This window comes from Lates calcarifer, linkage group LG14 (genome assembly GCF_001640805.2).
Source record: "Lates calcarifer isolate ASB-BC8 linkage group LG14, TLL_Latcal_v3, whole genome shotgun sequence".
In the NCBI taxonomy this organism is placed as follows: Eukaryota; Metazoa; Chordata; class Actinopteri; family Centropomidae; genus Lates; species Lates calcarifer.
Genome location: NC_066846.1, coordinates 11229997 through 11245694, shown reverse-complemented (window position 1 = coordinate 11245694; position 15698 = coordinate 11229997). Strand labels below are relative to the sequence as shown.

The window sequence follows — 15698 nt, the reverse complement described above, 5'->3', positions numbered from 1 at the left end:
CAAAGCTTGTTTTAGCATCTACGCACAGCACTGACAAACCGAAGCAACACTTCAACCACTGCATTTAAACTGTTTTCCCGACTTCGTTTCTCCGCCTCTCTGGCTCCTCCCAGCATGTCTAGCCAATGACGACACACACGACGTGACAATGACGACACGCGCGAGCCAACTGCAGCAGAAAAAACAAGTACATTGCTCATGCACCGTAGACCGTCCAATCAGCACCTGCAACACAGAAAAACACCCAGAACTCAGGTGGAGGGATAGTCACAATGCCCATGCCAAGTATTAAAGCTCTCATGTTATATGCGGAAATGTAACAAATGCAAAAACACATATTTGTCTTTAATTTGTGTAATTTATTATTGCTAAAATAAAACAAATATTTAACTATTACCAGCTGGGGCAAGCTGAAAATAATTAAGACATATGTATGTGTATGTGTATGTTCCCATTCTTCTTACTCTAACTTTGTCTTGACATTAATAAAGGTAAAAAAAAAAAAGAAGATAAAATGATATATATAAGGAATGTAGAAAAAATAATGACAGAGAATAAGACTCTTTCATATTAAATCTCTCAGTGCACTTGTATAAATCATGTCACAACATGATCTGGTCCAACCATTTAGCTGAAGGGTACCTGTTGGTGTTTCTTGACTGTACAAATAAAACAAAAAACGTAAATAAAACTTCTTTAGTCTTTGGTCAAGCACTTTTCGAAGAAGATACATCTAATCTTAAAAGCTTTAAAACTGAGCTATATCATTTAAACAACATTTAAACAACAAAATCTGTGTTTTAAAAAATGCATTTACAATTCCCGTGGCTCTGCCTTACTCATGTTGCTTAATGCAAAACATTTAATATTTACATGGAATAAAGAACAATACAATACAACCAACAACCAACCAATACAATGAAAGATACAAAAATGTATGTTGTATGCTGCTCAGAATTTAGTACACTTAAAACATTTTGCATTTTGATACATTTCATAAATCCATAAATAAATACAAAAAAACATGCGGTGTAGTTTTGGGTACTTAATTTCCTTTAAGTCACAAAGACACTTTTCATTTGAGCTGGCTGATATACAGCATTTCCTTTTATAGCAGAGATGAATACATCCACAAAACAGTGTTTACGTCCAATCATCTCAGTGTAGTGCTTATAAGGCTTATAAGGCCCTGTTCAGACTTGGCTCTAGCATGCGTGTCAGGTGATTCGATCACAGGTAGACAGCTCTGGGTACATGTGTACATGCACCAAAGAAGCATTGAGGAACCATTTGAAATGTGATCACTCAAGTCACATTCAGAGGTGGTTTGGGCCACAAGAGTCCACGTTCTTTATAAGTCAATGAATTGTCAGTAAAGTCCAATGGTGTGGTCAGTAAATTTGACACTGTTTTCTGTCATCTAAGCAACAAATATCGACTTAGAATGCAAAGCTCCATGTCTTTTTTTCCTTTAGGTTTATCCAGATCCCTCAAGCTCAGAGATGAGAGGCCTCAGATGCTTCATCCCTTTCAGGATTTCATAGAAGGCATCTTTGCCTCTTGTGCTGGCAGCGCTCACAGGTTTCAGAATGGCACGCATCTGGTCCTGTGTGGTTTTTAAGGCTCTCACCAGATTCGTAGTTCTCACTTGAGATTAGTCCCCAATCCATGAGCTCGTCCAGGATGGGCCCTGTATCGTTCACTCTCTGAATCAGAGCTGTGCGATGGCGATCAATGAAATGCTGCCCTGAGGCAATCAATCAACATAAAAACAATGGGAAAAAACACAAGTGAATTATGAAGAAGTTGTTTTGGTTAAAGTTAAAATTTCTAACACAAGGAACTGAAAATGTTCAAGCAGAGCAGTGTTTAGAATTATTATGGGTGTGCATATTGTGTCTTTTAATCCAGTAATGTCTTTTCTTACCGTCCTTGTGATCAGTGCTTTTGATTTTGGTAGTCTCCTGAAACAGAATGCAGATTACAGTGCTGATTAACTACTGGATATAGGATATGTTTGGGGGGTTTTTTGCACAAGAGAAGTCACAAGACAGTATATGTGTAGCTAAACAGAATAAAGAAAAAAAGAAAATAGTAAAAAAGACACACACTGACCTTGTCGAATAGTGCAGGTCCAGACAGTGTCATGTTCATTATTTTTATTTTGCTTACTCTGAAGCTTTAGACTGAAGTCACTGTCTGCATTTCTGATGAAGACCTCAAAGAAATTTCTCCTCTCATATCTTAGCTTTAATTTCTGTGGAGGAAATATTGTGTGGACTTTAGATGTTTTTCTATTATGGTAAATTTGAATTGTAATAATCAATGCTTTTTCAAGAGCAGAAAGATAAGAAAGACAGGTCCCAACACTAAAACAACGTGAAGCTTTAAAGTACTGGATAAATCATTTTCCAAGTGATGTCAATGTAGCAAGACTCTTTTGATTAATATGTTCTTAGTATTTAACATCACTCAATGGGCACTTGTCCTAGTCTGCCAAATTGTCAGATAACAGTTAATCGTCCAAATTTTCTGAGAGAATGTTGCTGTCAGTGGGGAAAAATGGCTCAAACTAGTATAGAACCTGATATTCATGTGACATTTGCTAAGACTGAGCTCCATAAATTAAACTATTAAACCTTACATCAGGCTGAATTTCAGCAGTGTCCATGTCTGTTGTGAGGAAGAAATGATCCAGCATCTCAAGAGATTTGTCTGGGTTTGGTTTTGGGATCATTATTGATCCATAGGACGTCTCATTTCTCTCCACTTTCTGGGAAAAAAAATTACAATCCTTAAAATTACAGCAGCCAACACTGACATCTGTTTTTGAAGTACAATCATAATGTGTTTGGTGTTTCTATACAAAAGATTTTCAGGTGCATCTTGCAATGGTTTGTATTAATCACAGAGAAAAATAAAACATGAACCTGTTTCACATCACGATCAGGTGGGACCAGGTAAACATGCAATGTGAGGAATTCCTTTTTTGTCTTGTATATTAAGACATCATAGAAAACCTTCACGGAGATGCCCAGTTTTTTCCGGATCATAACCCCCCGTGGAGAGAAAGTTGGCTGGAGTAACTTGATGTGGGAGGATGTCACCTCTGACACTTGTTCCACAAAATTGCCACAGGTGTCCACGTGTAGGATTGAAAACAAGTCTGAAATTTTGGAGCTGTGGTCTGCACAAAGACAAACAAACAAACAAACAATAAAAGATCAATCAATAAAAAACAGAGCAAAACTAGATTTACCGCCTTAAGGTTGTATGATGATGATGGTTGTACATGTTAAATTTTTTCATAATTAATGGATATTTTGTGAGGTCACAATGACCTTGGCCTTTGACCTTTAACAATCAAATTCTAATAAGTTCATCCTTGAGTCCTAGTGAACATTTGCGCCAAATTTAACTGACAAGGCATCTATGAGAAATCATACTGATGAGAATGGGACAGACAACGAGATACTGTGACTCTAGCTGTGGCTGTCGCCACTGGGGGTGGAATAAAATATATACATCTAGAAAGGAGAATGGCATTTCTTCATTTATTCACACACATAATTAAACAATTGTGATTATACTGTATGTCCACTCACCTATCCAGTGTGGTAGATGCACCTCCTCCAGTTTCCCATCTGTGACTGTGATGTCCAGTAGGGGTCCTGCTGGCATGTAATCAATGCATGCAGGTTCCGCCATGTGTTCCTCCCATGAGCGAAACTGGTAATGGAAGCTGACCTTTTTATTACAAACCCAGCGCAGGGCAGACACACTGCATTCATACTGACCTGCTTCAGACTGGAGGCTAATTTTGTGAAAGAGAAAACAAATTACTGTATTAAGGAACATGCATGAGCAACCTTGAATCAATGCAAAATGCTTTGTTTTTTGGGGCACAAACTGCATTTATTACTTAAGATATAATCTTTACCTATAGGTATGAACCTCATGCAGCCCGTTGACCTCTGGTTTCACAGTAGTCCAATCACTGGAGTCCTGTTTTGGAAGACAACATTTTTTAAATCAGCAGCTACAATTGGTGGATCCGCCAATTTTCAAAATTATGATAAAATACAACAAAATGTAAGAACAAAAAGCTTACTGTTTCTCTGCCCCGAGGTCCAAGCTTCAACCTTCCAGAGGGCCCTTTTTAAAGAACAATGGTAAAGTTAAAGGGGAACACCCAAACAACAAAAAACACATTTCTGTCTCACTGTACACGCCTTTAGTGGCATCTAAACAATTAAAAAATACATTTAAAAAAATCAACAGCAAGATGTCGCTCCAAAAACAAATTCCTGGGATCATCCTCTGGGATAAACTTTGTGGATTTTTTTACGACCCACCAATACCCAATGGGATTAGTCTCTATGGCAGTCCAATAATGGTGAGAGCTCCATTATCGGACATTATCGGACCATACTGATACAACTAGGTGTGTAACTCTGCCTTTATCATAGCGCTGAGACCAGGGTTTCAAGTTCAAATAGGGATTTTTACAGTTGTCTCTTGCTTTGGACAATATCCTAATGGAACATGTTCCAAAATTTCTGACAGGTAGATATTCAATTATGCTAACATTTTAGTATGTTATCAACTTACCCTTTTCTGCAGTTTTGGTCCGGATGCCAAAGGCCACAGGACCTCTGATGGTAAATCCAAGGTAAAAGGAAACTTGGCGTGGCCTCCAGAGGCTGTTTCTCAGGTTCGCATCCACCTCAATCTCATTGTCTCCAATAGCTGCAAACACGCTGTAGTTTCGTACCACCCCTTCAACTCTGAGAAGGTGCTCTTGAACCATGGGATTTAGGAAAATCTTCTCATGGTTCCAGTTGCTCAAATCTCGTTTTGCTCCCTTGTTTTGCCCAAGAAATAATCTCTCCAGGACTTCTCTGTGAACAATTCTGCTCAGACCTCGACCTTTTCCAATGAAAAACAGTGGGTGAAGGTACCTTGATCGAAAGTACGTCTTATATGCATGTTCGTAAGAGAAGTGCATATACCGGACTAACTGACTGAGGTCAAGGACACTTTTGTCTTCACTGTCTGCAGGCCAGTTTAAGAGAAGGCCTAACATGTGGAACACAGGTTCTTCTGTTGGGCTCAGGGGCATTTGTTTTCTGAATGTAGTTAAATATTTGTGTTTGGGGGGGAAATTTACTCCTACATTTGACAGCATAATGTGAGCAAGAATGTAGTTCACCAGAGCTGTTAAAGAATCTTTACTTGTATAGATTTCTTCCCACCATGTAGTTATTTCTTTAAGCACTGACTTAGTGCATTCTCTGTCAAGACATGAGACGACTCTAGCAGAGCTGTCAGCGAGATTTTGTTTGAGTTTATGGATGAAATCAGCACATTTTTCTTTCATGTGTGAGGGTGTCGTGTCTCCAACATACTTCCGGTAGCAATCTGAGGTGACCCCAGAGATGTATTGGTCATCATCTTTCTTCATGTAAGGCTTTGAGTACGCCAGATATTTGTCAAGAAATGCACATTTTCTTTCAACCTCATCTCTGAGGCTCTTTATAAGATCATGAAATCGGAGGAGTTTGTTGTCTCCGAGTGATTCCAGGACAGAGTCCATGGACACATCCTTTGTGAGAACTCTTCTCCAGGTTTTATTCTGACTGACAAGAAGGTCATACAGAATACTGCAAACCTGCAGGTAACCAAGCTGCCCTCTGGTGTTAAAAACACGTGAGACTTTGGTCCTGACTTTTGTCCCACCTTCGATGTCATTTTCAGCAAGTCGTTCTTCATCTTTGAAAGCTTCAATAGCCTTTTTCGCAAGTTGCAAAATTTCTGTTTGATTGTCAGAAGACTCTTTTTTGCTCTTCAGATGGTTCTTATGGACTTGGCCCAGTGTATCAGCAATATGTGAATTGTGGGAATCTCTTTCTTTTGCTTTTTTTGCCCATATTTCAGCCTTACTGTAGTCTTTCAGTTCTAGGTAATAAACACGAGCAAGTGCTTGAGGAAAAAATGGATTTTGCTCAAATTTATTTGATGCCAACTTTAAAACTGATGCACTCTCAACACTGTCCTCTGTGTCTTGAATATCTAGAATCAGTCTAGAAAACTTTTCTCTGTCCTCTTTAATATCTGTGTTATCGATTGGATTCTCCTCTGTTTTCATTTCTCTTTTGGTCAACATGTATTTGACAAAACCAAGCAAATATGGAGGAAACTCAGCCCTGCAAAAACGGGTCAAGAGGTTTCTTGCTGTGTCACTTCTGGTCACACCTGCCTCAGCCATCAGTTCAGTACAACACTGTGCTATCATAGGGTGAGCCATGCGGACTCTTCTCTCAGATGTTTTATCTTGTTGGTAGGTGATGATTAGATGACTGAAGGGCTGCATTCTGTCCTCCAGAGAAAGGTGTCCATGGATGGAGTCATCATGTTTGAAGAAATCCAGGCACTGAGACTCCAGGAGATATGAATCTGGTACATAGGCACTCAGCAGGGATAAGAAGGCAGCAAGCTGATTCTTCAATGGTCTGTTTGCTCTTCGAACTTCGGAGAATACCATGCATGCTTGTCTGACGTAGGCTTGAGAGAAATTAGTTTGTATTATGTTAAAGCCATGGAATTCCTGGTATTTATCAATGTACCTACTACTGAGCTCTTCCTTTTTCTCATTAAATTTTTGCTTCTCTGTTTCAGAGAGTGCTCTTTCTAGGACAACATGGTCACTCTGTAGAACTGCTTCTTTTCTAACACAGCTGAGTAAAATCACCACAGGCATAGGGGTATCTATTTCCTGTTCAGCCATCGTCATCATAATGCTGTCTTGCAGATTTTCCAGAATCTCCTCATCATTCAGTAACAGCAGCACAGTGTTCTGGTGGCCTCGACTCCCTGCTGTGAAAAGGTGGACCACCTCCTTTGCAACATTTGTGATGTCTGAGGTTGAACCTGTTAAAACAGCACACCTGAACCTTTTCCTCAAGTCCCACAACACCTGCATGGCCAATGTGGTTCCTCCACATCGTGGCTGGTGGAATAGTTTAACAGTGGATATTCCAGGATATTTTCTTTTTTGGAAAATTTCTTGCACAAGTGTATCATATCCATCTCGTTTAACAAGAGGTGTTTGGGTGCTGTTTGACTTTGCTTGTTGACTAATATGAAAGTTCAACCATTTTGGTGGGGCCCCTCTATAAAAGTTTTCCTCCGTCTGCTCAAAAACTATTGGACCAAAAGTCTCTCTTTCAAACTGATTTGCATAAAGAACATCCAAAAGTGTCAGGGAATCTCTGATTTCACTCCCAACATAAATTTCCCCACCTCCAGCGAGGGCCAAGCCTGGTCCATTTGCCATCCCGGACTTTCAGTTTCCTGTAAATGAATGAATGAAAAAAAAAAAATAAAAAAAAAATTAGAAACTGGCAGAACCTCTGTAGATTGTGATTTTAAGACAAAACAGACCAGTTATTTAAACATGATGCAAAAAATAAAATACCCAACATATATGTAGCAGCTAGCCTGACATAATGCACTCTCTAATCCTCTTAACCTTGAGACACCAACTGAAAAAAAGGATCGATAGCTGTGAGAAGCACACAAATCTAATTTTAATGCATGTCACATTCATGTGAATCTGAAAGTCAAAATCAACTTATGATAACAAGGGAAAAGAGATCTTAAACTGAGAGCCTAAAAACTATCAGACACTGTGAAGCCTGTTGCCTGAGTCTGAACGACAGCTGCAGTGGAAAGGAGAGCAGACTGGAGAGGAAATGCTGCAAACAAAACTGTACAGGAAACAAAGAGGTTAAAGGGGTGATGAAGTTATAGGTGAGAGTGAGGGAGTTTCGATAATATTGTGTAGTAGAGCAAATTGCTGTTCTCTGTTCTGAGATCAACAGATTACTCTCTCCTGGTTTTAAAACTTGTCAGGATCATAAAACTGCCTGGCAAAACACATCTGTTCATTTTCTGACTGTGCACTAACAATCTTATTTTTTCATATTTTTTAATCCTGTTTTGTTATTCAACGACAATCTTCATTTTTTTTCGTCGAGTCAGTCTTTTCTCAGTCACAGTCTTTTCATGCTGACACTTTATTTTCAGGGTCCCTAAGTTTCAGTTTCAGTTCTCTGTCACTGTTTTGGCAGGGAGGGGCGCGGTGTGAAAGGAAGGGAGCGGCTGGACAGTGTGGGATCCGCAGTCATTTCAGAGAGCTCATTGCGTTAGTTACAACTTAGCTTTAACCCAGCCCAGCTCTGTGTGTAAAAACACTGGTAGAAAGAGGCTGTGGTTTGAGAGTCGACGGTGAACTCAGAAAAGCCGCTGTTTTGAGTGTGCAGTCAAGCCTGCGTGTTGTCGGTCAGTGCAAGTGTTTCAATGTCGGTGTTTCCTTTTTCAATTATATTTTCAACGTCATAACCTCGACACACTGTCCCGGCTCCATTTACAGCTCATGGATTCCAGTAAAGCGTTTGTTAAACTTGATTACATCTTTTTACACACACACATATACAAAATGTGAACAAGCCGCTGTCGCGGGTGTCAACAAACTATATTGATGTCCCAGTCTGCTTAAATTCAGGATGCACCAGTAGATTAATCGCAGCTATTTAAGAATTTACACCCAGAGTCACACAGTTTAAGTAACTTCGAGGAAAATATAAACCGACCTTTACTTGCTGTCTTCATCCGGCATCCACTTCTTTCATTGATTTTGAGGTATCTGATTTCCTCAAACTCGTATTTCCTCCCCGAATTCAGCCTGTCAGGATGCACCTCCTCCAGTCCGCATTACATTCCGTTTGTGCGCCCCCCTCCCCCTTTTTTGGTATTTCTAAAAGTCAAATAAAATTCAAGTCATACAGAAAATGGCTTTATTAAATAATCGTATTATATTCTTATTCATAAAATCGCAATATATCTCATTGTGCCAGAAACACTCAAGAGCAGACTTTACATTTATCTGAACTGCTCAGTGTCACAATGCACCGACATAGACCCATGACAACCTCAGAGAATCCACAGTGATGTCTTTAAATGTCCTTTGTCCTGCCAAGAGCATATCAAAACCCATATATATTCACTTTACAAAAATATATGACAACATAAAACAGCAAAGTCTGTTAATTTGGGATGTTGGATGTTTTCCCTCACACACTGCTACTCCTATAAATATACTGTGACACATTAAAAAACTGGTCCCATACAACATTTAAACAACAGAATGTGTTCACCAAAGTGCATCTTTTGCAGTTTCATTAGCTTTGCTTGACCCATCTTGCTTAATGTATCAGACTGACTATTTACACTGAATAAAGGAATGATAACATTGAAAAGCAGGCAGAGAAGACTTCTTCAGGAGAGTTAGCAAAGATGCTCAGGAGTCGATCAGTTCTTTAGGAAGGCACTTTATTTGCACCGTGATACACTCTGCTCATGCAACCAGAAAGAATGACAAAGAAACACAGAAAATGTAGAGTATATATGGTCTAAAAAGTAACTTGGATAACGTGAGTTTATAATCACAAGGCACATAGTTGTATAAGCAACATATCCTATGTCTGAACCATAGCTAGAAGACATGTCATATCATAGTAAATATAAAGGACAGCTATGGCCCACCAGCCATAACATACTTTACTTAATGAATTGGCCATTATACAAAACATAGAGATTAATTTAAAAAAAATATATATCAGCTGGCTGTCAGTTATAAAATCATACTCTCAATAAGATTACAAAAAGGCAATTGTGTTACATTGTGAATACATTTTTTCCTTTGTTTGCATGTTGCTTCTTATAGTTTCATATATCTCATAATTACATAAAAGGTAATGCTAAAATCTAGAGCCCTAGATATAAAATAAACCACCAAATAGATGCAGGTACTGATGGCCTATAAATGATGATATACAGATGATGATGATGATGTCAAGTTTCTTATCCCATCTTGTGTTACCTACTGATCATGCCTATCTCCTCTGTTTTAGTTTTGATATTCATCTGAAATAAATGCAGAATTTAAATGTTGGTTAATATTTAGTGCAAATGAACACAAGACATTTAATTAAGGTTGTTGGTAGTTGTGTTGAAAATCTTTTTGAGTGAATAAATAACCACTAACCTCTTGAAATTGTACAGGACCATAGGTCCTCCTCTTTATCTCCCAGTGTGAGCGTGAAGTCCCTGTTTGTCTTCTTAAGGAGTACCATAAAGAAACATGGTATTCCACGTTCATGTCCAAGTTTTATTTCCTGAGGGAGAAATGTTGAGAGAAAAACCCAGGTTTTAAACCTCTTTAACTCATATCTATGGTAGATTCCTTTTTGGTCTATGTTAAACTATGACATAGATAGAGAAAATGTGCATTGGCCAGGAAATGCACTACAGTCTACACTAAACGAGTCTTCTGATCACTGATCTGAATCAATGTGATCTTCAGCAGGCAACAGGAAGTGCAACAAGAAAAGTACACAGATAATGCCAGAATACTCTATAGGCCTATTGGCTAAAAACATGCCAAACCGTACAGCAGGAGAAATGTCTGCAGTTTTTGCGTCAGTTCTGAGGATGAAAGAACCCAGAATTTTCAGGGACTTCTGTGGGTTTGGCTTCTGGATAATGCGAGATCCACTGGTCCTTTCCATTTGCTCCACTTCCTGTAGAAGAAACATTTAGTTCTTAAATGTGCTTCACGGTCGTAGTAGACAATAGTTTTGCCAGTATTTTTGCAGCTTCTTAAACATGTTTCACTCTGCTCTTTGCAGATGATACATCACAACTGCTGTTATAAGTAACCTGTTGTAGAGCAGGATCACATGGGATCAGATAAACGTGTAATGTAGGGGGCGCCTTCTTGGTCTGATAAATCAACACATTGCAGTGAGCTTTCACTGGAAATCCAGCTCTTCTGAGGACTCCATGTGTAGAGAAGTTGGGGTGGAATAACTTGACATGTCTTGATGTGGCATCAGACACTTGTTCTAGAAAGTTTCTGAACGTGTCGTTGTGTAGAACTGCAAACTTGTCAGAAACTGTAGAGAAACCATCTGAACAAGATGAAAGAAGTGAAGACATTTAATGGGGTGGGGTCATTGTGACAATACACATGCTGAACAACTTGAGTTTAGTCCTGTAATTGTTTTCATCATATTCACTCACCTATACAGATCCAGTGTGGGAGATGCACTTCATCGAACTCTCCATCAGTGACTCTAATGTCCAGTAGGGGACCTCCTGGTGAGCAATGCACCAGGTCCAGCTTCTGCTTGTGTTCCTCCCAAGATCTAAACTGGTACATGAAGCTGACCTTTTTCTTACAAACCCAACGTAGGCCAGACACACTGCATTGGAATTGTCCTGCTTCAGACTGAAAGCTAAAGTAGGTGATTAGGAACAGGTGTTGTACTTATCTGCTGTAAAATGCAGCAGTTTCAAATACAACATTGATAAGAAAAAAATTTTATTTCTTTTTTTTTTAAAAAACTTTTATTTCTGCGATAAAAAATTTTCAGTCATGGTCTAAAGCTTTGTTTTTTTGTTTTTTTTTACACAATTCCCAGTTGCTATGCCATTGTAGTGAAGATGTTATTCTTACCTATAGGTTGGGGCATGATTTAGTGTTGTTCTTTTAGGTGTAGCTGCGGTCCACTTACAAGAGTCAGTTTTGCTCTCTGCCATGTCGCTGCCACAAGATGCACAGCGTTTTGGAGGCCCTTATTAAAACACAGTGGCAAATACAAACACATTATAATCTACAACTGTGGTTTTTAAAATTCTAAATGATTGAATTCATCAACTCGTTTGTCTGTAGTTCTAATGAGTTTCTTACTATTTTCACTGGGCTTTGTCTGGATGCCAAAGGCTAGCAGACCTCTGATGGTGAATCCAAGGTAAAAGGAAACTTCACGGGGAAACCACAGGCTGTCTCGCTTGTGTGCTTTCACCTTGATCTCCATGCCTCCTATAGTTGTAAATAGGCTGTACTTTTTGACTACTCCATGAAATTTGAGGAGATTTTCTTGGAGCCTCAGATCTCTGAAAATCTTATCCTTGCTCATCATGTTGTTAATGAGATCCACTGTTGCATCCTCATTCTCCAGCAAAAAGTGTTCTAATTTTGTTGGGATGATTCTGCTCGCAGCCTTATCTTTGCCAAGATAAAATAAGGGACGGATGTACCTTGGTCGAAAGTACTTTGCATATGCACACTCATAGAACTTGTTCATTTTTACAGTTAGTTGCATTAAGTTGAAGTTGGTGTCAACTGTGTAGGGCTCAGGTGTTTCTGGATCTCTTAATGACACGCTCTCTCCCATTTCATCCTCAAATTTGTTCATGATTTCCATTACAAGGTCAGGTAGTGGATGGTTCATGTATTTCATGTAGCATGACGACACATCTTCCCTAAAGAATGATTGATTTTCCTTTTGCATGTCAGGCTTTGAGTAAGTTAGAAAGGCATTTAAAAAATCACATTTCTCCTTCACATCATCTCTGAGGTTGTTGATTAGATCATGAAATCTGAAGAGTTTGTTGTCTCCAAGTGAATCCAGAACAGAGCCCATAGACACATCCTTTGTGAGAACTTTTCTCCAGGTTTGGTTCTGACGAACAAGAAGGTCGTGCAGAAGGCTGCAAACCTGCAAGTAACCAAACTGCCCACTGGTGTTAAAAACATGTGAGACTTTGGTCATACCCTCACCTTTCATGTCTGGCCCACATTCATTTTCAGCAAGTTCATCTTCGTGTTTAAAAGCTTCAATGGCCTTCATGGCAAGTTGCAAAATTTTTCTTGGTTTGGGAGGAACCTCTTTGTCCCTCAGATGATTCAGATAGTTCAGATGCTTTTTATAGACTTGGCCCAGTGTGTCAGCAACAAATGAATTTTGGGGATCTCTTTTCTTTGCTTTGTTTGCCCACATTTCTGCTCTATTGAAGTCTTTTAGTTTTAGATAATAAAAACGAGCCAGTGCTTGTGGAAAAAATGGATTTTCATCAAATTTATTTGATGCCAACTTTAAAACTGATGCACTCTGGGCATTGTCCTCTGTGTCTTGAATATCTAGAATCAGTCTAGAAAACCATTCTTTGTCCTCTTTAGTCTTGGTACTACTGGTAGGATCCTGTTCTTTTATTTCTCTTTTGGTCAACATGTCTTTGACAAAACCAAGCAAATATGGAGGAAACTCAGCTCTGCACAAACAGGTCAAAAGGTTTCTTGCTGTGTCACTTCTGGTCACACCTGCCTCAGCCATCAGTTCAGTACAACACTGTGCTATCATAGGGTGAGCCATGCGGACTCTTCTCTCAGATGTTTTATCTTGTTGGTAGGTGATGATTAGATGACTGAAGGGCTGCATTCTGTCCTCCAGAGAAAGGTGTCCATGGATGGAGTCATCATGTTTGAAGAAGTCCAGGCACTGAGACTCCAGGAGATATGAATCTGGTACATAGGCACTCAGCAGGGATAAGAAGGCAGCAAGCTGATTCTTCAATGGTCTGTTTGCTCTTCGAACTTCGGAGAATACCATGCATGCTTGTCTGACGTAGGCTTGAGAGAAATTAGTTTGTATTATGTTAAAGCCATGGAATTCCTGGTATTTATCACTATACCTTCTGCTGAGCTCTTCCTTTTTCTCATTAAATTTTTGCTTCTCTGTTTCAGAGAGTGCTCTTTTTAGGACAACATGGTCACTCTGTAGAACTGCTTCTTTTCTAACACAGCAGAGTAAAATCACCACAGGCATATGTTTCTGGGTAACTATTTCCTGTTCAGCCATCGTCATCATAATGCTGTCTTGCAGATTTTCCAGAATCTCCTCATCATTCAGTAACAGTAGCACAGTGTTCTGGTGGCCTTGACTCCCTGCTGTGAAAAGGTGGACCACCTCCTTTGCAACATTTGTGATGTCTGAGGTTGAACCTGTTAAAACAGCACACCTGAACCTTTTCCTCAAGTCCCACAACACCTGCATGGCCAGTGTGGTTCCTCCACATCCTTGTTGGTGAAAAAGTTTAACAGTTGATATTCCAGGGGATTGGCTTCTTTGGCGAATTTGCTGCACAAGTTTATAATACCCATCTCGTTCAACAAGAGGTGTTTGGGTGCTGTTTGACTTTGCTTGTTCACTAATATGAAAGTTTAACCATTTTGGCGGGGCCCCTCTATAAAAGTCTTCCTCTGTCTGCTCAAAACCTATTGGATCAAAATACACTCCTTCAAACTGATTTGCATAGAGAACATCCAAAATTGAGAGAGAATCTCTGGTTTCGCTCCCTACGTAAACTTTCCCACCACTAGCTGTGGACAAGACTGGTCCATTTGCCATCCCGGACTTTTAGTTTTCCTGTAAGGTAATGAATGTCAAAGAAATGAAACTTTGCATAACCACTGTAGATTATGATTTAAATATAAAACAGATCAGTTAATAAAACATGATCCACAAATTAAAATATCCAACAGTACATGTAGCAGGTAACCTAAAATTTGTCTCATCCTCACCAGCTATGACACATGAAGACCCATTACATGTTACTGACACAGAAACAGTGAGGGTCTACTCTGAAAGTAACACTGAACATAATGCATTCTCCAAACCCTAACTCTTAGCCTTAAGACAGGGTTATTTGTGTAACCACCACCATTAACAACTGAAAAAGGATAAACAAGAACAAATCTTATTATCTAATTTTACTTTTTAAATTTTTGAGTTTTGATTTTTTATTTCATATTAGTCTTTTTTCAGTTAGAATGTTTTTATAATGTCAGTTTCTTTTCTGTGTCAGTGATTTCCAGTTTCAATTCTCTGTCACTGTTTTGGTGTGGAGGGAGCATTTCAGTGAAAATGTTTCTTTCTTCAGCTCAAACTTGGTTCTCAACACCAACTTTTATTTTTGTTGCCTGAATCTAGAGGCAACCGTCCTGGCTCTATTTACAGCTCATGAACGTCAATAAAAACTTTAGTTAAACTTCATTACAATGGCATGAATCTTGTTACTGTATCTGACACTTTTCATTTCCATACAGGGATTTAAAAACAAACAAACAAACAAAAAAAAACAAAAACACCTTACCTTTTTCCACATGATGCAGAGCTCTATGAAGTCTGGTTATTTCGTCAATATTTGTGACTGGTAAGTGTGTAATGTATATTGGTGGTTGGAGTTAATATACCCACATGGCACACCCAAAGTAGGTGGGTGTAATAACAAACGTGTACAGCTGGACTGTAAATGCCAGTGGAGTCATATAAGGCCATCGACCTTCCTTGTTGGTTTCCTTTGTTTAAACCTGTTTGTCAGGTTTCACCAGAGTTAGATTAAACTTTATTGAAACTCTGAGAGACATGTTGGATCTTGTTGGATTTGATATTGTTAAATCTCTGACACAGGGTTTACATAGGTATTTATACACCTCAAGTGTCAAATGTAGCTTGACAAATAGACAAAGAGGTATTGTACTTTAATTTTATGGCTGCTGTGCAGCTATCAATTTGCAAATAAAGTGTTGGAGGGAGTATTTAGATCTTTTCCTTAAATAAAAGTATCACACTGATTATTGTCAAGATGAATCTGCTGATTATTATGTTTATATTTATTAAATCTAGTTGCTAAAAACACCTTGACAACGCTTGTTTTGTTCAACCTATATTTAAAATTACAATTATTAAAATAATTACAAGGGAAAAAGCATCAAAAAAACATCTATCAAT

The 15698-nt window shown here is 38.8% G+C and overlaps 1 protein-coding gene across 1 annotated transcript; it reads right to left on the bottom strand.

Annotated features, from left to right (window-relative positions):
- Window positions 1-1938: 1938 nt before the first annotated feature.
- Window positions 1939-15149, bottom strand: LOC108874139 (sterile alpha motif domain-containing protein 9). Its single transcript, XM_051075754.1, has 10 exons — window positions 15061-15149; window positions 13956-14333; window positions 4612-6976; window positions 4112-4155; window positions 3941-4005; window positions 3606-3814; window positions 2931-3187; window positions 2645-2773; window positions 2116-2257; window positions 1939-1964 (listed from the first exon to the last, which is right to left on the bottom strand). The coding sequence occupies exons 2-10, from the start codon at window positions 14313-14315 to the stop codon at window positions 1939-1941; spliced, it is 3597 nt and encodes a 1198-aa protein (XP_050931711.1). The 5' UTR covers window positions 14316-14333; window positions 15061-15149.
- Window positions 15150-15698: the final 549 nt, after the last annotated feature.